General features: G+C 41.7%; 1 protein-coding gene across 1 annotated transcript; it reads left to right on the top strand.

Moving 5' to 3' along the window:
• Nucleotides 1-88: 88 nt before the first annotated feature.
• rapgef3 (Rap guanine nucleotide exchange factor (GEF) 3) lies at nucleotides 89-23,446 on the top strand. Its single transcript, XM_086213290.1, has 27 exons — nucleotides 89-597; nucleotides 3,694-3,738; nucleotides 9,307-9,413; nucleotides 9,489-9,610; nucleotides 10,780-10,957; nucleotides 11,390-11,474; nucleotides 11,868-11,928; nucleotides 13,144-13,220; nucleotides 13,304-13,450; nucleotides 13,546-13,652; nucleotides 15,602-15,690; nucleotides 15,786-15,864; nucleotides 16,165-16,315; nucleotides 17,230-17,312; nucleotides 17,413-17,443; nucleotides 17,623-17,698; nucleotides 17,873-18,010; nucleotides 18,193-18,290; nucleotides 18,442-18,567; nucleotides 20,180-20,361; nucleotides 20,910-21,000; nucleotides 21,097-21,147; nucleotides 21,278-21,365; nucleotides 21,460-21,524; nucleotides 21,612-21,666; nucleotides 21,761-21,832; nucleotides 22,655-23,446. Exons 1-27 carry the CDS (start codon nucleotides 514-516, stop codon nucleotides 22,771-22,773), a joined length of 2,607 nt encoding a protein of 868 aa, XP_086069416.1. The 5' UTR covers nucleotides 89-513; the 3' UTR covers nucleotides 22,774-23,446.
• Nucleotides 23,447-23,451: the final 5 nt, after the last annotated feature.

Consider the following 23,451-nt stretch of genomic DNA (forward strand, 5'->3'; position numbering starts at 1 on the left):
TTACTTTTGTGATATATGTTATTATTAATATTTAATTATTTTTTTAACGGTTTCTCGCACCAGTCGGCGCACGCCGTTGATAACAGACAAAGTGAAACGTCTGGATCTGTCCACTTACACATAATGGAGCATGGACCTCAGGCGCAATAAATCAAACGTCATTAATTATGGTAGAATGCCGGAGGGGACGTCTCTGGTCCATGTCAAACAGCTCTTACACGCAACAACGCGCGCTGGTCCTGCGAGGGATGGGTGAGAGCTTCACAGCCTGACCTCACTGGGGCGAACACATCCCGAGAAGAAACAATTCCGTGTTTGGATGTCGGGGACGACCTGTTAAATCCCGCCTTGATACTGGGACAGCATGCCGAGTCCCCAAGCGGCACCGTCGTCCGGTGTTGTACAGTAACGAGCAGATCTACCGTGTAGTGAATAATGTCTGGGGGTGCAGAGTCCGTGTGCAGATCCTGTGACTTGGAAAGTTGTTTGTCGGTTGTTTATATCTGAAACAAGATGCATCTGTTTCGGAGTCACAACTACCAAGTTTTCCCGGACCGCGGCTCAGTGGAGACACCGATGATACGGGGCATCAGCTGGGTATGTCGCTTCAATAATTACCGAGAGAAACGAACCGCTTGTGTCGCACGGCAGAAAAGATGAGAGTGATGAAAATGCAGCATTAGTTACACACATCCCTGGTGGTGTAGCGCTTATTTAAATTAACTAATAACTTGTCTTGTCTCACATTTGTCTCCCTCGATCTTAAAATGAATGATGAATCGATCGCTGTGTATTAGAATGAGATGCACTATCATTGTGTTTAGGGAATATCTGAGACATGGGGGATTTAAAGCCATCTGTCAGAGGTTTGGAGTCTTCAGCCTCTCACCTCCTCCGTGAAACAGTTAAAGTCACCAAAAACAACATTTTTCAACAATGTTTCCTGTAAACTGAAGCAGATTTTTTACCCTATTGTTTTGGCAGTCTGAGTGTGGGCACACAGGAAGGTAAACAGTTTTTATTAAACTCCAGTTATAAATAGTGTATTGTTTATTGTTCGTTTTCAGCACAACACCCCCGCTCAGATTACAGAGGAGATTTTTGAAGATTGTAAAGAAGGGAGATTTCAGTTTCCAGGTCACAGGAAGACACAGAACAGTAAGGCTCTTAGCTTCTAAATTTACTTGACTTGAAGAGGTCAAAGAGACTGTAAATGTCAACAGACCGTATCCTGTACCGTTGCCAGCTAAATATTAATGTTTAATTTTACAGAAGAAACTCAAAAGATTCATTTACAATGAAAACTAAATAGTCCAAAGCTATGTTTGGATTCGGGTCTGTGCCATGCCCAACATCCTGAACTTAACAATAACATTATGTAACACGCTGGACATTTTCTCTAATGTCACAAGACTGGAGCGACTGAATCAGGGGAGTTTGTGTTTATTCAGGTTATCTCACGTGTAATAAATTTTACACAAGAACACTCAACACCACAGAGGATGTCCTCCCCAGGTCAACACTTCAAAAAACAGTTTACACAAAAGTGTACGGTTCAAGTTGTCGAATGGAGGCATGGTGATGATGAAACAACTTTTCTCCTGCTTCGATGCGTCTGATGAACCAGATTGGATTTATTACCTATTTTGGGGTTTGCTAAGTGAAGATGCAGAAAGTGCACGTGGGTTGCTTTATTGGTGTCCTGTCCTTTTGTCAATCATTGTAAGATGTCAGCCATAAGGTTCATTATTATTCATCCTATCAAATTGAAAGCGATGACAATAATAAAAAAGTCTCGGACTACTATTTTTAGATTCTGTTAACTCAACTAAAATTTAAAAGGCTGACTAAAATGCGACCAAAAAAACCAATGTGCATTTTAGAGAAAAGACTAAAATTAGATGAAAATCAGCTCAGGAGGAGACCGAGACTCATTAAGGATCACATTAAGAAATAATGATTGTACATTCATTGATAAAAGTCCATTTAAATAGTTATGGTTCCCTTCCATAAAGATAAGACTAAAATGCTCAGACTTTAAGCCCACTAAAACTTGACTTAATTAAAACAGGATGATGAAAATTGACAAGAACATTTGATGCCAGACTGAGAATGAATAAAAAAAAAATAGCCGCCAAAATGAACTGCCAAATGAGCTTAATTAAACTGGAACTGGGCTGTGCTGCTGGCCCCTTTGACACAGGCAGCCAGGCACATCAAGCCAAAGAAACTGGTCTCATGTTAATACCGCATGCAAACAAAACCTGGAAACAAAGCAGAAGAAAATACTTCACATTGTAAAGGAACCTAACACTGTCTACTTCTTTTCAGGTGAGGAAATACATAGATTTTTCTTTTGTTTTTTAACGCATTTTCTGTTCACGCGAGGGACAAGCATGCTGCTTTGGTGGAGTCTTGATTGCTGGACGATGTTCTACGTGTGATTTCAGTATCAGTAAAAGTACTTTTTTCAGTCTTGTGGCAGGGTTGCACAGGAAGCTATACGTTGATCAGATTGATGCATCTTTCATGTGGTCAGAAACACCTTTAAACCCTTTTTACTTTCATGATCGTGTATTTTCATCCGGACTGAGTTGCCCCGGCAACGCTGTGAGGTGAGGGACCGATCATCGTTGCTTATGAGCTAATGTGTGTTCCACGGAAAAACAATGGGCGGCACGCCAGTCAGACGATCATGCGACAAGCACACACCGTAGCTGCTGCGCTGGAGACCAGACAAAACATGCCAGTCAAACATTTAAAAAACAGATGTTTATCAGGAGCTCATTACTGCCACGTGATCAGTCAAGCCAGCGATGGCAGCCGTGCTGCCTACCTAAGCACTGTCTCCACACCCCATTCAACAATATGAACTCCATAGTCAGTGAAATGCAGCATCTATTAGCCATTGTTTCCTGCATATTGTGTGAGTCCAGACATAACACTATGTTATCAGATCTAGAGGGAAAATGTAATCTCAATAATGGTCTTAAATGACCTACATTTTCCCCTGAGATTTGAATGAAATACAATTACCTTTAGAGTACGTGTTTGCTATGGTTACAAAAGGTTCATAACAGTGGCAACACAAAGAAAGTGTCGAATTAAATAGTTTTTTAAGCCAGGGTTAGTGGACTCTCGTCAAAGGCTAGTCTGACTCTAGTCTAGGTTGGTCTGACTCGTCTACGAGGAAGTTCTGGAAATAAGAAGAAATAATATGTTGTTAAATCTCCATATCTTTGACAATAGCAGCACACCTCATCTGTAAACTGTTTCAAGATTGAAGCCTTTTCACGAGAAATCGTCGGTCATGGCTAACAGCAACCTTTCCACTAAACAAACAGGCGACAGGCTATGTACTTTCCTTTGCTGATGTCGATGCACTCTGTCCCCCACTTCATTACACACTCTCGATAGCCACCCACACCACATGGGAGACAATGGCAACCCAGCACAGCTCGAGATAATGTATTTGTGTTAACCTTCATCCAAATGAAAAGAAAATAATTACTCTTTTCTATCTAGACAGACCAGCTAGCCAGCTTGTTTATTTGGTGCAGCCATAGCCAGATTATCATCAAGGAGCAGTTCAGCTAGTTCCTGAGGAATGCTGTTCCAAAGCAAGTTATCTGCTTTATTGTAGATATGAAGAAATGGCTCAGTAGTGATGGCGTCTCTCCCTCTTTCTCATAGACTCCACTGCCAGAGGCCCTGAATTCAAAGGACACCATGAAGCAGGTGTGTATATCAGAGATGGTGAGCTTTGCTTCAGCAACTCCTCACTGCTAACACTGATCTGCGCCGGCAATAACAAGAGACACGGTGACATGCGAAAAAGGAGGTAACACAATACCTGTCATTAACAACTCATTTATAAGACATTAGTTCATGATGAAGAAATCATTTTGAAGATTAGCATTCAAGACTCATGCCTTCCAAGGTCAATAGCTGTCATCGTTCATAAAGTGACTATAAGGATGTTTATCGGCACTTTGCCAGGAAGGTCATTTTTTCATTGGTGCTTGTTTAGTGGTCTGTTTGCAGGGTTATGCAAAAACTGCCATGCAGATTTTCACCTGACTTGTTGGCGCGGTGAAATGAAGAGTCCATTTGTGTCCAGATCGGTTTTAGTGGAAAACAGCAGCTTTGGTTTGAATTGGCTTTGGTTAATGTGATCACAGGCAGTTGTTTGTTTGTCTTCCAGCAAGTTGAAGCTGTGGATGGATTTCAATGAAATTTGGAAGAATTGAAGAAAAATAGATTTGATTGTAGAAAAGATCTGGATCGGAGGATTTTATTTTGCCTTGCTGAAACCACGGGTTATTTGGAGGTCTTGAATGAGCAAATTTAAAAGATTAAAAGATGCTCATTAATTATGTTGTTTGGTTATGAATATACATATGAATCCTGTCCTCTCAATGTAGTCCGAAAGACAAAAATGTGAGCCGGAAATGCTGATCAATTTATTTTTAATGTGTAACAACAGTACATCTCGAGTGATAGAAACAACCATAACCCAGCCTCAGGGTCAAGAATAACATGTGTGTGCCACGCCCTTAAAGTTGGTCGAGATAAGTTAAGTTAGTTAATTGATTAATTTAATTCTGTCATTCAACATATTGAACATTTGATGGATGTGCAACATGTTAAAAACTGTATTAACTTAGAATTTATATACGAACTATCATTCTATCCCAGATTAAATGTAATTTCCTCCCCCAATTTTTTTTGAAAACGTTGGACATTTGCAACAGTTAATATCAAGAATCTTTTTTTAGCTTGATCATCACATTTGATCATCAACTAGTAACTTTTAAAAGTCAATTGTAATCTTTTATATTTGTCCATTTGAAGACCATTCTCATCCGCTTAACTCACGACCACAGATACTGACTTAAGTGGGCATAATGCTTGAATGGGACCAATGGAATCGTGGGCAACCTGGAGTTTTCACTTCCATGGTTGTTTTGAGCAGAGCCGACCTCTGGCATCATTTAGAGTTGCAGTGCTTGCATCCTCTCAAACTGCTGAACTTGTTCTTTTGTTGTTATAATATCCTGCATTACTACTCAAGCGAGTCTTTAAAAGCACATTCCTAGCAGGGCAAGCAGTCACAAGGAGTCTAAAGGGCACTCCAGGGCCTGTAGTTAATTGAAGCTCCAGTCCCCACCCGCCCTCCTGAACCCAGCCCAGGCCCCTCACAACGGTTTATCTTTGCGTCTTCGACAGCATGCTAAGAGGAGAACCTTTAATGCACTGATAACAAGGTTTGACTTGGAAAATGAATCATGTTTGGTCTTCCTCAGAGGAGTTGACAAAGACAACAAGATGGAAAGACTTTCAGCACTCAAAGTATCAGCCTCTTTGAATGTTGTTTTGCTCTAAACAGAGAATATAAAACAGTAGCAGATGTTACCAGCCTCTTAGAGGCATGTTTGCTTGTGCTTTTTACAATTAGTGTTTTCATCGTTAGTGTCTGGGTGGCACAGGGGTGTGGTGGTTACCACTGTTGCGTCACAGCAAGAAGATTCTGGGTCCTTGGTCCGAATTCACCAGCTGGCCAGGGCCTTTATGTGTGGAGTTTGAATACTGTCAGCGTGGGTTGTCCCTGGGTACTCTGGCTTCCTCCCACATGCTCAAAACATGCTGGTCAGGTTAACTGGAGACTCGAAATTAGCGATAACTGTGAGCGTGAACGGTTGTCTGTCTCTATATGTGACCCTGTGATGGACTGGTGACCTGTCCAGGGTGTCTCATGGTTCTGGATGGATGGAGTGTTTCAGCTCCTGAATCCAAAAGTCAGCATCAAGCATTCAGATAGCATAATAACACGGTTACTTGTTTTTGATATGCTCCACTTGATTATGCCCTTTTTTTTCTTTGCTTTTCTTTTTTTTTTTCTTCAGACACGGTCATCAACTAGGGGGCCTCGACTAGGAGACCTCATCCCTCCTAGCCTGTTCCCAGACCTGACCTGATACCGATGCTAACTCAAACACACTTGAACATGTGCTTAACAGCTACAAATCTATATTCACATTTAATATTAATCTGAAGTCTCTGCGATAATAAAATAATAATTGTGAAGAAACAGTAAACTTGAAACAAAGAGCCTCATTCTAATAAAACCATAAATATACTGACAAAAATTTTATGACAATCCATCCAATATTTCTTGAGATATGAGACCAAAGTCTTGGACCAACAGGCTGATAGGGCCCTGCCAATACCATGGCAGAAAAGTGGGAGATGTTCCGTGAAACCACTAGGAAAGTTTGGAATCTTCTGAGCTTACAGAGCATCTTTTCACTGGTATCTGCAGTGCACAGAGCCACATTTGAGCTCCTTATGTTCAACTATAGCTGCTTCTTACACAACACAGCCCACCAAGGTTGGAAAGAGAAACGTCTCGCCCACAAGGAGAAATATGGAGGATGTGGATAACTGTTCTCATCAGCAGTCAACCCAGTGCAAATGCATGAAATCAAACTAATTACCACACACTTCAAAAAGCTAATTGCTTCAGCCAGGACCGGATCAAAGTTAATGAAAATAATACATGATTGTGCAGTGATAAAGACAAGCGGAACCTCCCTCCGAACAAATGGCCACATTCCAGCCCGTGTGATAATAAGCGTCACTGCACCACACACTGGATAGGCAGCCATTCTGTGGCAAAATCCAGAATGCAAAAAGAGCCAGCCACTTACAATTATCTTGATGCTAAAGGCAACTGATGGTGAACTCAGGGCATCTTCCATCGCTTCTTTTTATCCGGACATATACGCAGTAAAACACCAACACTTTAATTTGAGCTAAAAACAAACAAGTGTCTGAATGAGCACGGACCAGCTCGAGCAAGTTGGTTCAACTCAGTGCGCCACCTGGTTGTGCTGAAGTGTTCATTTGTTTTTAGCTCAAATCAAAGTTTTTGTGGTTAACCAGCAAACAGTTGAATTAAGAGGATGTGGAATATACTGGAGGATGAGTTGGAGATTTGGAAATATGTTTTTGGGTAGTTTTGCCTTTGTTAGCAATAAATGCCCATTAGTTTCAAACTAAAATTACATGGCTGACTCATCTCTCATTCTGAAGTCACCAAAAAGTGATGCAGGAAAAACTTGTCTCTGTGAATACTTGAGAGACAAAGAAAACACTTTTTTGAATGAAGTATTGCTTGTATTACTTTGCAGTCATTGTGTTACTGTGGTTGCTGTTGGCTGTCAGTTGGTGTTAGCTTGAAGCTAAATGTGCATGGCTGACGCTACCTGCTTTTTGTAGTCACAAAGAATTAAGATGGGGGACTTCTCTGTGCGCTCAAGACACCTGTGTATGACTCGAAAGGTAAAATAAAGGGTTTTTTGAGAGACTTTCTAGGCTCTCGGCTGTAGATTGACTTCAACAGCAGATTTGAGGCAAGTCATAAAATGGATTATGGCTGCTTGTCCAAACGCTACAGATGGCTCATACATCAGTTTTATTCTTCTCACACTGACTGGCTGGGGATTGTACTTTGTGACATTGACTGGTGCACTTGTGGGAAAGGTGTTTGCTCTGTAATCCAACTCAGCTGGAACAATTACGTGCGCAACACCAGGTTTATTAGTTTTATAGATAACGGCAATGGGTGGCCCACATGCAGATGATAAACGACACAGCACAGAAAGGCAGCGCTGGAATGAATTGCAGCAACAAAAACATTGCATGAAACCAATGACTCTATTTTCTGCGTGTTTACATGGCTGAGAAATATGGCATTCAAGGCTGTTTTTGCAAAGACTGACTTAGGTAATGGAAAATGGCCCCATCAAGAATTTTGAGTTGATGTGCCTGAGAATTTTGCTATGAGAGAGGAAAATGGACTCCTGGGAATAACTCCAACAGGGCACAGCAGACGCCTCAGGGCGTATTTACTCTGAGGATGTCAGGTCTGGGAACAGGCCGATTTGGGGATGACATATTGAAATATGCCCTTGTGCCCTGTTCAGTTCACCCTCAGTAGACCATTATAGTTGCACCTTATAATTAGCTGTCCTATGTGAACTTTGGGGAGGTGGTATGTCGGTGGAGTGGTTAGCATTGTCACCACACGGCAAGGAGTTCCTGCGTGGGTGCTCTTCATCTGTTCCGGCTTCCTCCCATAGACAAAACATGTCAAAAACATTGTCTGCCTCTCTATGGGAGCCCTGTGATTGACTGGCGTCCTGAGAGTGAATTTTGCTTCTCACCTCAGCTTGGAAAGGCTCCAGCTCCCTGCAACCTTGTGCATGGATGGATGTGTGAAAGCGGACCTGTTTCATTTTGAAACAGCAATGAATGTTTTTGGCATCATTGAGACATAGTGTCACTAAATCAGCATTTTTTATATCCTGTTTGAGTTGCAAAAGACTAAAAAAAATGCAAAGGAAGTGGACAGTTTCTGTCACTTGCTTCCTCACATTACAATAATAGCAGAAAAACTGAAATGGGAAATGGTCACTGTTTGGATCTGTGTGCATCCCAAGACCCCCAACTTGGACAAATAACAGAGCCCAGAGGGAAATCCGCAGAACAAACAGACAACCATCTGAGTCACTCGTGGAATCACAAGACCGGGTGCAGGAGAGGCATGAGGGGGAAGTAATCATTGAGACAGTAAATATTGTTGATGTGTGAATAAGTGTAAAGCGTGAAAATGTCTCAATCAGCCACATTAGAGCACAGTCTTGTTATGTAAGCGTTGCTTCTGCATCAGTGGCTGACAGGTTTTCACCCCTGTCTGCACTCTTTTTGGGTTTCAGACCTGAGCCGTGTGAGTTGTGTGTATGTGAGGGGGAGTGAGGAGGAAATAAATCGAGAGTTGAAAGGAACTCCATTGAGGGTGGTCGGAGCGGAAAGTTTGCCGTCTGTGCGTGCCAGCCTTAGAGTGAGTTGTAGGGGCTGGGAACATAGCAAGGTTCAACACAGCCGTTTTTAACACATTCTCCCTACAACCCACACACACACACACACACACACAACATTACGCTCCCAACACCCACAGAAATCTCCACTCACGCTGTTGATGCAGATCACAAATGATCTCCAAGCTGATGAGAAATGTGAAGATACGAGTCCCTTTTTTCCCTCTTTCTCACAGATGATTCTCACCAGCACAGAAGTTGGCTTTTTCAGTAAACACAACCTTGTGTGTTACATCTCCTCCCTCTGTGTCTTCGCAGCTCTCTCTCACTCCTCTCAGCTGATTTCATCACTTAATCCAGTCCAGTTACCACAGGTAGATTCTATTTGTTTAACTGCTCAATCCCTTTTTTTATGCTGGTCTAGTTTCTTTCAGACCGTGTTGTAAAGGCAGCGAGGTCAGTGTACAGTGTCATGATCGAGAGGAATCCCGGTCTGATCCGTGATCGAAAATATCACCTCAAAACACACAGGTAGCATCACCTGCTCGTAAATTACATGCAAACTGTAAATTACATGCAAAGTAACATGCAAAATTTTTCTCATAGACAATGTTGCTCTGGCAAGGAACTTGTTGATTGGCTGTTGAAACAAAATGAAGGACTTCAATCAAGAAGCCAGGCGGTTGGGATGTGGCAGGTCTTAGTGGATGAAGGAGTCCTCCTTCACGGTAAGAAATGAAAAGTGAAGAATCATGTCTTAAGGAAAATGGAATAAACGATATATACTTCAGTCTGCATCACACCAGACAGTATTTGTCAGCTGCATTTGGTTAAGAACAAAAACACAGATGGATGCCTCTGGATCTCCGTGCAGCCAAGATCTGGAGGTTTATCTATCTGGTCCACATTAACATGATGTCTCAGGAATTTCATGAAATCATGCACCAACATCCACTTGGACGGAGGATGAACCGAAAAGATTTTGGTGCTCGAAGGTCACTGTCGCCTCAACACACAGTAGGTTCTTTAAATTGGGAACCAATGTCCTCTTGTACTCAAGGATAGAATGAATTGAGCTTTTAAAAAATAGATCTCCCTTGTTGAGAAGACTAATTCATAACCAGGCAAAGGCTTATTTATTAAAACAAAATTAACACACTTTTTAATTCATTTAATCACAGTTATGTAGACATACCAGAGACATACAACCGCTATGTGGTAATTCTACTATTTACTTTTGCATGGACTGTTGCAGAATGAATATTGATTATGCATGAAATCCTGTCATTTTCCTGTACTTTTTTAATGTATTCTGCTAATGATGTCTCAGGCGGCACTCAAGAATTTATCAAACATGTCTGAGGAGCTTGAAATCTGGTGACTTGAGTCCGCGAGGGCATCTGCTTTAGTTGTTCTCACTCAGTCAAGTGTTCCATTCCCACTTGGACTGGATGAACAGCGCATTGTCTTTCAGAAACAGACAGCTCCAATCAAGATAGAGACACTTCATCCTCAAATGAAGGGGATCGCTGCATAGATTTGCACTCATTTACATTTATCTTATCCCTGCTGAGTTGCTACACGGTAGCACCATTCCACTACAAGGTCAAAATGTTATTTGTTATTTCTTTTTTGCCGAACTTCATTATGCTAAAATACTTACATGCAGATTATAGGATTGGAAAGCTCTTTTCACATTCATCTGCTGAAGGGATCATGTTTCTTAGTGCTAAATCTGAGTTTGAGATGGATGCCAACGAGCAGGATTTGGTCAAGCAGTTGTGTTGTGGAACCTGAATGCCTGGATTGAGAAGAAGAAAATAGATCATTTAACCTGTGTGCCACCAAATTGTTATTAAGTTTAGGTTTTTCCTCTTTCTGTTTTGCCTCGATCAAGTGAAACATGAACTGAACTTTCACGACAAGGACACCCAGTTCTACCGCTTCCAGAACTCTGAGTTTGGCTTGAATCATGCGACGAATGAGAAGGACTCAGAGGACGAGCTGCAGGAGGGTCTCTCGCTGCTGTCTCAGCTGGGACCTGATGCTCTGCTCACTATGATTCTGCGCAAATGGTCAGTATGTTCAGTCTAAATACTACATGCATAAAAACTGTCAAACGACACTGATCAGCCACAAAATGTAATCCCAGCAGCAGAATATTGAGCTGCTAGAACAGCTTTGACCTGTTGGAGGCGTTGACCCCTCATGACCTCTGAATGTGTCCTGTGGTATCTGGCACCAAGATGTTAGCAGCAGGTCTATTAAGAGCAATGAGACTGAGCTTCCATATGTGGGCGTATCCAACCAGAGTGGGTCTGTGGGGATCTGAGTGGAACAGGGAAGTCTGTTTGATGTCCGTACATATTGATCATATGGTATTTTGTATCTCGAACAAGCCCAGTGCCTCTGTGACTATTATATTATCATTCTACATGATGCCGCTTTTGTTTACCTCTTCATTTGCGTCTGTGGCTGATTGAACGTGTTGTTCTGAATGTGCTCAGTCCGAGTCAGCGAAGCGCTGAGGACCTGGAGGTCATCTACGAGGAGCTGCTCCACGTCAAGGCTGCCGCTCATCTATCCACCTCTGTCAGTCCCTGTTATTACCCTTGATATCTCCTGATTAAAACCACTGTCTCGAATTCTGATGTAGCTGCACAATCTTCTATAGATATAGTCTTACTATTGAAGTTTAGTAAAGTTTTCTGGAAATAATATACCTTTCATCTAAAACATTTGTACTTATACCATCATAAGGAAATTTTGCCAAAACATTCTTGTGTCAACATTATTACATGTTGATGCAGTTTCTTATCATTTGTGAGAGTAAATATTTCATATTGTGAGAAAATCATCCAAAGCATGCACCAGTTGCTTCTTATTCTTAAAATACACTTACCAAAAAAACATTAACGGAAAATACAGTGGAAACAAGAGTTATCAATGGAGCCTCAGTCATTTCTTGCCTTTTTGTGCCCGTAGGTGCGTAAGGAGCTGGCTGCAGTGCTGGTCTTTGAATCACATGCCAAGGCCGGAACAGTCTGTGAGTGTGACAGCTTTGCTAGTGTGTCAGCCTGAGTGGTCGAGAGGCAACTGAACCTCAGTATACTGAAGCTCTGATGTGCATCAATGCCCCGCAAAACCTCCTTTCTGCACAACTGCTAGAGCAGTATAATGGAGAAGCAAATAATCAATATTTTGCTGTTATATGATTTGATTTGTTACACAGCAGCTTGGAAGTTAGCATCGCCACAGTTCCCTCGACCACAAGTCAGTGAGATTTTCACACTGGATTTTGTACTTTTGACGAAAAATAACGGCAAACAAAATTTTATGGGACTTGCATGTTCTACACCACTTCCATGCTTTTTGAAGCATAAATGCGATTGATGAATGTACCAAGCTAACTTTATGCTGTGAATGAACTACACCGCCGATGCACAACCTCAGCATCACCAAAGCAAGTTTGGTGCATCTTCTGTTTTCTGTGTGATGACATTTATTATCTGTGGCCACCTCTGTGGTCTCGTTCAGCTTCTTGTTTCCCATTTTAAGAAAGCTTTGTAATTTATGAGTGTGATTTTAACCGATGTGTTTTACACCACAGAGCAAAACATTTAAATCTCTTAAGATTGTAACCACAACCATGTCAGGCATTTACTCAAAAACACATTCAAAATTCCACTGACCTTGAGACGAGAGAGGGGACTCACTTCTGGGATTCAGGGCGCCACTCAAGTAGAATCAATGACTACAGCCATCTCTGGTTCCTGATTGGTTTGAGTATCACGCACTAAATCTGAGATTCTGAGCTGAAACTGTTGAGTCTGGAGAGCACAATCAGCTTGGACTTCGTGCAATATCATCGTGCGTATTCCTCACCATGTAGCTTGTTCGAGTATGCAGGTTGTTTTATATACGTATATTATTACTACTCTGAATTTTGTGAGCTCTAAAGCTATAGTGTGCATTTCAAGAATTACGAGCCACAGTAACAATGACTTCTATGTGTATTATCTCCACCAAACCATGTGAACCCTAAACTATATATTCAAAAGCCTATAATTAATTTTAAAAAATGATTAATTCATGACTTCATTGAAAGTAATCAGGTCATAATGTGTCCAGCTCATTCTCCTCCTCTCTTCCCATCTCCTTGTAATCAATATGAAAGTAATTTGAACATAATAAAAGATATTGTACATATAATTTATGCAGATGTCTGTAAATGGTCACTGTTGTCTTTTTTGTGATGAAGTGTTCAGTCAGGGGGACAAAGGCACTTCCTGGTACATCATCTGGAAAGGCTCAGTAAATGTGATCACACACGGGAAGGTAATGGATGAAAATATAATGCTCTGTTACCTTGGAATTCGGTCCTGGTATGTTGTGATGCTGACAGTACTGTGTGTATACAGGGCCTGGTAACCACACTACATGAGGGTGAGGACTTTGGGCAGCTAGCTTTGCTGAATGATGCTCCTCGTGCTGCCACCATAATCCTGAGAGAAGATAACTGCCACTTCCTCCGCGTGGATAAACAGGATTTTATACGTATTCTGAAGGTTTGTCCGACTTCTGAGTGTCAGCATGTGCCTATCCTTGACTTCTTCAACGGCTGTAACTCCTTGTCCCTGTTTCTTTGTTTCTTGGACGTTAGGATGTGGAAGCGAACACAGTGCGATTGGAAGAGCATGGTAAAACTGTGCTCGTGCTGGAGAAGAGTGCCGACACAGCGGAGCAAGGAGGAGCAGGAAACAACAGCAAGTGAGAGACTCTGATCATTCTTGGGGCAAAACACTTCACAAGCAGGTTTGCAATTTATCGTAAGTCCCGAAATACAGCATACGCCACCTCAGGTTGTATCGGAGGGTAAATGCACATTAACACCTTTTTGCATGCCTGTTTGAATAAAGAACAGTGTCTACTCACTTTTTTAGAATGTTTATGCTCTTGTTAAGATTTCAAATGTCTAAAACTCTCTCCCCCTTCTCCCTCTCTCTCCTCCCTCACCCTTTCACAGTCAGATAATGCACGTTGCTTTTTCAATTAACACACGTGATCTTACGTGATGTGTGGGGTCCAGGGCCCACCCACCCGGTAGTGTCGCGTCACACACGGAGCCCATGAAATGAATAAATCTTGTTTTGATTCGTTCTTAGCCGGCGGAGTAAATGCAGCATATTGATTTGCTGTGATTGTAAAATGTGTAGATAAACTGCTGGTGCAACCCAGTGTGTGATGCTACTTTATCATAGTTTTTCTATATCTGCACCAGTGCATTAACAACATCAATGATCAAATGATATATTTAGAGGGCAATTTGAATCGGTCTGTGTTTTTATAGTCTCCTATATCAAGTCCTGAATATGAATGACTGAATTTTATAGTTTATCGCGTTTTTATAACACCGTGAGAGAGCTGCCATTGTTTACCCACGTTTTCTTTCTACCACCCTGCTCCTCCTGGGTGTTGGCACATACAAAACCAAACACGTCATCACACTACAATAGTGCACAAGTGCAGCAATCCTTTGGTCAAACATGGTTTAAGTCGTATTAATGGATTCTTATCTGACAGCTAGAAAAGAAATGGACTTCCACCCAGCTTTGTTCCGTGACTTTGTTATCAGTCCTGGAAGTGTTTAAGCAAATATAAACAAGGCGGCAATGATGATGATGATGATGATGATGATGATGATGATGATGATGATGATGATGATGATGGCCTCCTTTTTTGGGTCAAACAATTTCCACTCATTTGCCACTACACCCATCTTAATTTCTCCTCCTCTTACTACCTGAAGACTTCAACAAATTTTCATTTTTTTCAGCTGATTTGGTTTCTGTCATGCCATTGAATAAACTTAATCCTGATACCATAATCCCACTGACACGGTCTAGTAGGGCCCTACTCTACCTACAAGTAGCTGTAAGTGGCTATGATCACGTATTCATTTGCTTGACCCAATGTTATTAATGCCCAGTAGGCTCAGTAGGGTTGCTAAAGAGCTCGTGTTTCCTATTCCTAATTCTAACCCTAACCCTAAACCTAACCCTAACACTGACACTAACATAACCCCCTAAGGCTTAGAATTAAGAATCAATTGCATGACAGCAACCAGATCGGGTGTTTTTTTTGTGCTTGTGAGCATTAGGCAAAAATCCGCCAACTACACAAGGATTATTAAATAGATATATAATGTGGTATGTTATAATTAAACAGCAAACTAATGAATACCAAGCCTCCGTCCACTTTGGTGTGATATTCTCCCAAGTTCTCCTCCCACTCCTCTTCTGGATGAACAGTGATTACATCAAAAGCTTTTTGCTGCTTTTCTGAAAGTCCATTTTGAGACACACATAAACTCTGAAGCGCAATGCAATGCAGTGAGAGAGCTTGAGAGCAGGGTTGTAATTAAGCTAACGCTCAAAGCTTTCACACAAAATGGCACCTGAGAATGATGAGCTCACTGCAGAGCCTATTTTCAGGGAGTTAACAATCAATACTGAGAGATTGGTCAGCAGAGTCTGAGTTTTATCGTTGTTGCAGAGAGAAGGAGGTTTGGTTGTTGACAAATGCTGGTTCCATAATGTCGCTTGGCACAAGAACAGCTAGTGCAAAAGCTGTCGATGTAGATTGTTGTGATTTTTGGTGCATTGGGGATTTACTCTCACGTTAAATATTATGTTCTTTGTCTGTCCTGCTTTGCTCAGGTATACAGTAATGTCAGGAACGCCAGAGAAAATCCTAGAGCACCTGCTGGAAACAGTGAAGCTGGACTCTAATGCCAATGATGCTATAGGTGGGAGCCTGCATGCATCAACTTGTTTGTTCCCTTTTTTTTTTTTTGGAGTGATTCAGGAGGGATGTGATGTTGTGATGTTTGTCCCTCTGCAGATCCCTGTGCGAGTGATTTTCTCCTCACCCACAAAGTCTTCATGCCGTCCAGTCAGCTGTGTTCTGCGCTGCTGCACCAATATCCTGTGAAGGTCCATCTGTGCAGCTCATTTCTGCTCTGACACAAATGAAACTCAGGAGGCAGAAAGCTCTCTTCCGCTGATGCCTTTCAAACTAGTTTCCAAATTAATGTTTGGAAACTGCTGCCCTTGGCAACCGTGTGTATAATGATGCTTATAATAACACAATATTAACAAACAATGTCAGTTTTTATGTGAAATGTTTGCAGTAAGAGGATCTAATCGCCATGACTAAATATACATAATATTCTGTTATTGCCAAAATTGTCTTGCACCATTAGTCCTTAACTCCATATCACCTACCGGGCAGAGCTCTCTGAAGGCTCAGAGCAGGAGAAGGCTGCCTATGTTTTGAACACCAAGCAGAAGGTAGTGAAGCTGATTGGACAGTGGGTGGCGCTGTACGGCCTTTTGCTGAGAGAGGACCCAATTGCTTCAACCTTTCTGGAGGTGAGGCTGCAATTAATCTTGGTCACGCTTGTTTCTCAGACAGTCCCTGAACTCAGCGTTTGATGATGCATGAACACAAAAAGTAATATTAACCAGAGAACATCTTGTGACTGGATCACACCAGCAGCAACACCAAAAAAACATGCTGATGTTCCCAAAGAGGAGCACTAAGTCAGTAGTCATTTCTACAGTATGACATAAGTGCTCAGTACATATGGATCAGACAACACTCTGTTACTATGAAGTTGAATGAGTACAGTTACGCAGCTGAGATGCCATCACTGTGACAAAATGTGTGTCTACAGCCAGAGAAATCTAGAAAAACCCACCTAAGAACAGACTTCCACCTCAGTGTTAGAGCAGGAGTCTCCAAGTTCAATTATTCGGTTTAGAATCATACTAAAATTTCCTGGAAGAGAAATTAACTTGAAAAATAGCCTGGCTTGGTGAAGTTTTTGTAAATTTGCTTCACCTGTTCCAGTCTATTATGAATATGATATGAATATGTGGTTCTTTGAAGACTGATATAGAAAAATGAATATTTGTCAATAACAATTTAGAGGTAGACTTCTGTCATTTTTATACCCAGAAAGTTAAATCCTGCAAATTTTCCTGGTAGAGAAGGATTTGTAAAATGGTGTATGGAGCCCTGTACGCTAGCACCACGAGCTGAAAACAACACCGCGTTGTTACGGCTGCTGTAAATTCACAAGTAAAGACAGTGAAGACAGCTTTACTCACTTGCGTGCAACAAATGTTTGTTGTTGTTGTTGTTGTCAGTGTGCATGTTATTGAGGTAAAACAAGTAATGTGCATGTGTGAGCAGAGGATTTATGGCAAACTGCACTATAAAGGGACCTCCCTGCTTGACCTATCACTAATTATGTCCCTCTTTTGTGTTTGTGCTGCCACAGAGGCTGAAGAAGGAGGTGGCGGCTGATTCCCGCCTGTCCAGCATGCTGAAAGAACATTTCAGGGAGAGAAGGAGAACAAAAGTGTAACTTGCCTTTACTATGTTGTCACATCTGCTAGACGTAACTCAAGCAAATCTAATGTAGTGTTTTATCTAACGCTGTCATCTCCTAATATCTTAACAGGATGGAGAATGGATATCATTCACTGAGCAGAGTAAGCGTCTTCCAGTAGATTTTTCTTTCCTGTTTTTTTTTTTTTTTTGCAAATGACAACAGGTTACAGAACATTCATATCAGATGTACATCTTAGTGAGAACAGTGTTAATGTCATATTGTTGTCACTTGTCAGTTTAATGTCACTGACTTGCTGAGTCACTCTGCTACCCTCGACAGAACCAGCCGTTTGATTGGTTTTCCACCTGCGAGGAGCAGGCGGGGAGGTTACAACCAATCAAAGCGCACGATAAAGGTGATTCGCTCAAACATTCAAATCTACCTTATCAGTAATATTAGATATGGATGTCACAGCATAGAGGGACTTCAAGCAAGCTCATTCACAGTATCTGTGTGTGCTTGTAACACACATCACATCGTCAGTCATCAAAGCGACACGTTTTAACATTTCTGTCTCGTCTTGTTGCAGTTCTGTATGAGATTTTCAGGCCAGACAACAAACCTCTGACTTTGATGCTCCCGGTGAACACATCTGTACAGGACGTCCTGTCATCGATCGTCAAACCTGGTGGCGATCACATCCTGGTCAAGATGAACTCCTCTGGAGGTGAAATTTAAAATGTGCCTTTAATTGAATAACCCGTTTTCGTGTATTGGACAGAATAAAGCATTTAAAGCTACGTATTCAATCATTTTCTGATCAAGTGAATGTCACGTTGATTGATTTTCTAGTGTTTTTTTAATCAGGTTGTTGTGCTAAAAAGGTTTTTTTTTTTATGTACTGGACAGAAAGAGCTCAGTTAAAGCTGGATGCTACTGCAGTTTTCACCGCCCTGGGACTCAACGAGAGACTCTTCATCTGTACAAGCAGCCAAGTGGAACAATTGGTGAGGAGTTGGTTGGTCTCTGTGAATTATGTCTTGAGTGAAAGAAAAAAACTCCTTTCTTTATGTGTGCATTATTATTTGTAATGGTGACATTGTTGTAATATATCCTGACCTGCTTCCTGATCATTTTGTCCCCCCCCCGCACTACTAGGTGCCCCTGAAAGTGCAGCAGGGTCCAGAACGAGCAACGACTGACCTCCTTGAACAGATGAGCTCCAAAGACATTGCCAGTGAACTCACTAATTATGACTGGGAGCTGTTCACTGCCATGCATGAGGTTGGTCAGTATATTTTACATGGGACCACAGCATGTTTACTGATACTGAATGGCTTGTTAACCCTAAAAAAGCCAGTCAGGAGTCCATCAGTTAATGTTCTGTAATGCCAGTAAAACCTCAACTGAATGTGGCATTAAAGACATTTCCAAATTTCAACAGGAGACTGCTTATCTTTTTTTGCTATCATCTATCTGTCTCCCACACCCCAGGGCATGCTTTTATTCGATAGCAGCTTTGCTACATTCATAAAGGGGTTGCATTCACAATGCCTTCTTGTGCAAAGTGTTGCTCCTGGTGACAAAATTCAGATGAAATTCCTAGAATTGTGACGTTTTCTTCTGATTTCCTTCACAGTCAGTAGATCCCGCAGGAGAAGAACTATTAGCACAGAACGTTAGCCCTCAAGATTGATTGATTCATGGGTAAACTGAAGTACATAATACATAGAAAGCAGTGTCCATCCTGGGAGAGGTTCCTGAGCTCCCTGAGGTTTCTGCCACTTTCCTGTTAAAGGGGTCTTTGGTCTTTTGTCCTTGTTCAAACCAGGGGTCTGGGGACAGTGGGGGCCACACTTGGTACAGATGGGAAATTTTGTCTCAAGGGAATTGTGATTTTGGGTCATAGAAAAAAAATTGACATCTTAATATGAAGTATCAGTATTTGGACTTGCAAGTGTTGCAAGAGTTTCTGGTAATACTTTAATATAAAAGTACATTGCTCACAGGAAGTTAATGCTTTCTTAATTGTTAATAATGTTGAATTAACTGTTAGCATAGGTAACTAATGTGTCTACTAATCATTTACTAGTGGTGTTTATGGTAACTTTAAAGGTTAATATGGGGGATGAGGCAGGGTGTGGATGAAGTGTTACTTACATTTTCTACATTTTATAATCCAGGTCTAAAAAAAATTGCTAACTGGATAATTATGTTTAAGTAATGCTTACCTAGCATTACAGCTTAGCTTCAACTCATTGTGTGACAGCTCTGAATTCATGTGGGTGATTATAGTCCACTACAGTGCTACAGATTAGATCATGCAGGGATCTTGTTTGCAGTGAATCTCTTTAGAGAATGAGTTCATGTCTCCCACCCAACGCAGTAACGCAGAAATGAAAGTGATCACAACATGGAAATATTTGTCAAATGGAAGCTGGCTGTGTCTCAACTTTCCATCAGCATCATACAAGCAGTTCCTCACTCCTGTTGTGATACAGTTCCGCTGGATGTCCACACCCATTACTGATTACTGCTGCATAACTAGGCCTAAGAACTTTTTATTCTTTCAGAAGAGATGTTCATTTTTTAAACAAGGGCATCTTAATAAGTGAATTTATGCAGTAACAATACTTCATACCCATCAACAGGGTTGGAAAGGTAAAGGTTTTTGTCTCTTTCTTTGTCAAAGTTGCCCTGAGATGTTCCTGGGTCACTCCTAAACTAGAAACCTTGCTTCAAAATGTTTGGTAGGAGCTTTCTCAGCATGTGTGTGTTTCTCGAGTGCAACCACATTTCTCTGATCGCATTCATGCGGTGGCCTCTAAACACCTGCTTGTCTTTTCCTGTGTTTTTGTCTGTATTTTCAATCTCATCCAAACTCGTGTTTCTACAGGCCGAGCTCATACATTATGTATTCGGACGTCATAAATTCCCAGGCGCCATCACAGCTAACCTGGAGCGGTTTGTGCGTCACTTCAACGAGGTGCAGTACTGGGTGGTGACTGAGCTGTGCCTCTGCGAGGACCTGGTGAAACGAGCCATCCTGCTCAAGAAGTTCGTCAAGATCGCTGCTGTGTAAGCCACATTTAAATATCGGATATTTGATAAACATATTTTAATGGATTTCAAAGAAACTTTGAGCATGACATTGCGTCAGCAGGGTTACAGTAATATTTGGGGAAGACATTCATGCCAGCAGAGAGAGATGAATGCGCTCTAGTGTCACAGGATGTCAGAGTTTACCGCTTACCAGTTTACCCAGGCTAATATCTATGAATGAATTGCATTTCCATCATCGCCAGTCTACCGTGCATTTAAAGCTGCTTAGCAAATATTAGCCTGGTGAAATGTTCAACTATGTAGAGTAAATCTATGTTGAACGTGGACATGAAATCTTCATTTACATCAATCAGTCCCGCAGAACCTGCTGGAGAGTGAATCTGTGTTCTCAGGGCCATACGTGTCATAGCCTTTACCCCATCGTGTGATATATTGAGCTGGGGAACACAGAACCCTGGGAACACAGACATCCTTTAAACCGATCACTCTCAAAACAAACTCTAAAGCCAGCATTTTCACTCTGAGACATGTTTGTGTGTTACCACGTGTCCTTGCTGTCACAGATTAAAGGAGCAGAAGAATCTGAATTCATTCTTCGCTGTGATGTTCGGTTTGAGCAACAGTTCAGTGCAGAGACTTTACAAGACCTGGGAGGTTAGAAAACGCCAACATGTCATGACTATAGTTGTTGCTTGCTCATTATTAAAGAATAACTTCCACTCATATTTTGCTGGTTATCGTGTTTCACAGCGAATACCCGGCAAGACAAAGAGGATATACTGTGCTTATGAGAGGTTGATGGTAAATGACACATTATTTCTGTTCACTCTATCATTTTTTAAATGTCTTTCTCATCTTGAAATTCAGTTTAATCTCCGCTCTTTATGATTTAACACAAGTGCTTTGGTCTTCTATTCTTTGCTTCGGTTAGGATCCGTCACGCAACCACAGGGCCTACCGATTAGCTGTTGCCAAACTCAGTCCTCCTTACATCCCTTTCATGCCTCTGCTGCTCAAAGGTAATATTACATAATAGTTTCATGTATGAATGTGATACAGTCCCACAATAAAATAACCACAATACTAATTGTACAAAATGTTTTCTGTTCCCAGACATGACATTCATCAATGAGGGAAACCCCAACTATGTAGAGAAGTTAGTCAATTTTGAGAAGATGGTAAGACGGAAGAGTTGAGCTTCGTTACTCTCCTCACACATATGAGCACATAAGTAGCAATTTCTCTTTTTTCGCTCATTGTCACAGCGTATGATTGCCAAGACGGTGAAAATCGTACGGAGTTGCAGGAGCCAGCCGTATGGTGAGTGTTGAGCCCGTCATGTTGCAGGCATACCGACACCCGGGAAGGTTAGATATTTCATTTATCAGGTAAATGAACAATTTCCCCCCTGCAGTGCCTTCATCGCCTCAGAGAGGACTGGCGGATCGGATGTTCCTGGAAGCGCCTGCTACCCGCATATCCACATGTAAGCTAAATCCAGAGTCACTGTCAGTGGTACTACGTAGTTGCGCTGACCGTAAAATGACAAGATTCTTTCACAGGTTACAGGTGCTTTCAGGCTGAACAGTTCTAGGAACGCAGGAACATTTTTCCTACTAGGGTCTTTTTCCCTGTTTATGTTTGCACTGTCAGCGTGAATGGTGAAGTGACACAGGTCGGCTGCAGGGCTCCTGATTACGAGTGAATAGCTGCTGTTGACACAGCTTTGTGGTGGGAGCTGAAAAGGTTCCTTGACCTTTCTTGATAAAATGGTTACCAGTTCCAGTGGTCTGGACTTGGCAAAAGAGGAACTACTTTCTCCAACATTCTGGTCACTATGAAACAGATCCCTGGTCTGAAAGAACCTATTTTAACATTTCTGTAGTTCTGTCAGGACGACTTTGTGAAAATAAATGAATTGCACGACAATAGGTTTCATTTGGCAGTATGGCTCTGTCCTGGGACCTCCCTAGAGCCAGAGGCAGCGAGAGCAGCAGCAGCAGCAGCAGCGACCCCCATCGGGGACAGAACAGAGTCAGCAACAACAACAACAGATACGACACTGATGAACTCATAGACAGACTGGAAAGGATTTGGCTTGGAGGTGTGTTGCAAGACAGCATGAAGAGGAAGCAGCTAAAGCAGATTAAATAAGCCACCTTTAGCGACATCTACTACTAGAATGAGTGGAAGGGAATAAAATGGATCAGACAATATCACGAAAGAAGATAACTGGTAACAGCTGATTTCTGATTACAGTTGCACTAATTCCCTTCTTTCCTCACTTTCGTTTATTCTACCTACCCAGATTCTGACCACGTCCTTCTCCTGCGGAGTCCCAGCAGCATCCGGCAGTACATTCAGAACCTGAAGGTGATTGACAACCAGCGTAAGCTAACACACCTATCAAGAACAATAGAATGCTAGGACACCAACCGTCAGCTGAATGAAGACTTTTCAACTGTAGCGGAATCTGAAAGTGACTGTAGCTGGATGAACAAAAATTCCACGCTCATTTCTATGACCTGGAACTCCGGAGGATTTGCCTGAATGAGACCCATCAGTGCCGTGGATACTTGCTCTAATTAAAGATGCCGGACATTCATGGAGAAGCTTTCTACGCAGCGCAGCAAAGAGAGAAGATGTGCAATGTGCACAGTAATGACCTCTAATGCTGAACAATGGGACTTCTGGGAAAGCATTTATCTATACAAAAAAAAAGCCTTACGACACGACTGCACATTCATTTGGTTTTGCGGAACCTAACACAGCAATGTTGCCATATTGAAGCCACATCATGTTACATGAAGGATTATGCATGTTTGTTTTGTCGTTTTTGTTTAGTCACAGTATACTGCTGTACGTGAAGGAGAACTACACAGATGATTCCACAAAAGGGCCAGAGGAACTTGTAAGCAGTTCTTTACCTATAGCCTACCACTTTAGGTCAGTTGTTTGTGCACTAGTACTTCAAAGCTAATATATATACATATATATATATATAGATAGATAGATAGATAGATAGATTATGGCAGGCATATAATTTCATACAATGTTGTTTTCTAAATAAATTATTTTCTCAGTAATGTGTGTGTTCGATGAAAT

The sequence above is a fragment of the Aulostomus chinensis genome, chromosome 9 (assembly GCF_037954235.1).
Source record: "Aulostomus chinensis isolate RoL2024-O1b breed Wild chromosome 9, RoL_Achi_v1.0, whole genome shotgun sequence".
Classification (NCBI taxonomy): Eukaryota; Metazoa; Chordata; class Actinopteri; order Syngnathiformes; family Aulostomidae; genus Aulostomus; species Aulostomus chinensis.

Coding starts and splice junctions, on each gene's coding strand:
- rapgef3 (XM_086213290.1), top strand. CDS start 514: ATGCATCTGTTTCGGAGTCACAACTACCAAGTTTTCCCGGACCGCGGC. Junction 16,316..17,229: donor TTGCTTCAACCTTTCTGGAG/GTGAGGCTGCAA, acceptor GTGCTGCCACAG/AGGCTGAAGAAGGAGGTGGC. Junction 18,291..18,441: donor GCAGCCAAGTGGAACAATTG/GTGAGGAGTTGG, acceptor CCGCACTACTAG/GTGCCCCTGAAAGTGCAGCA.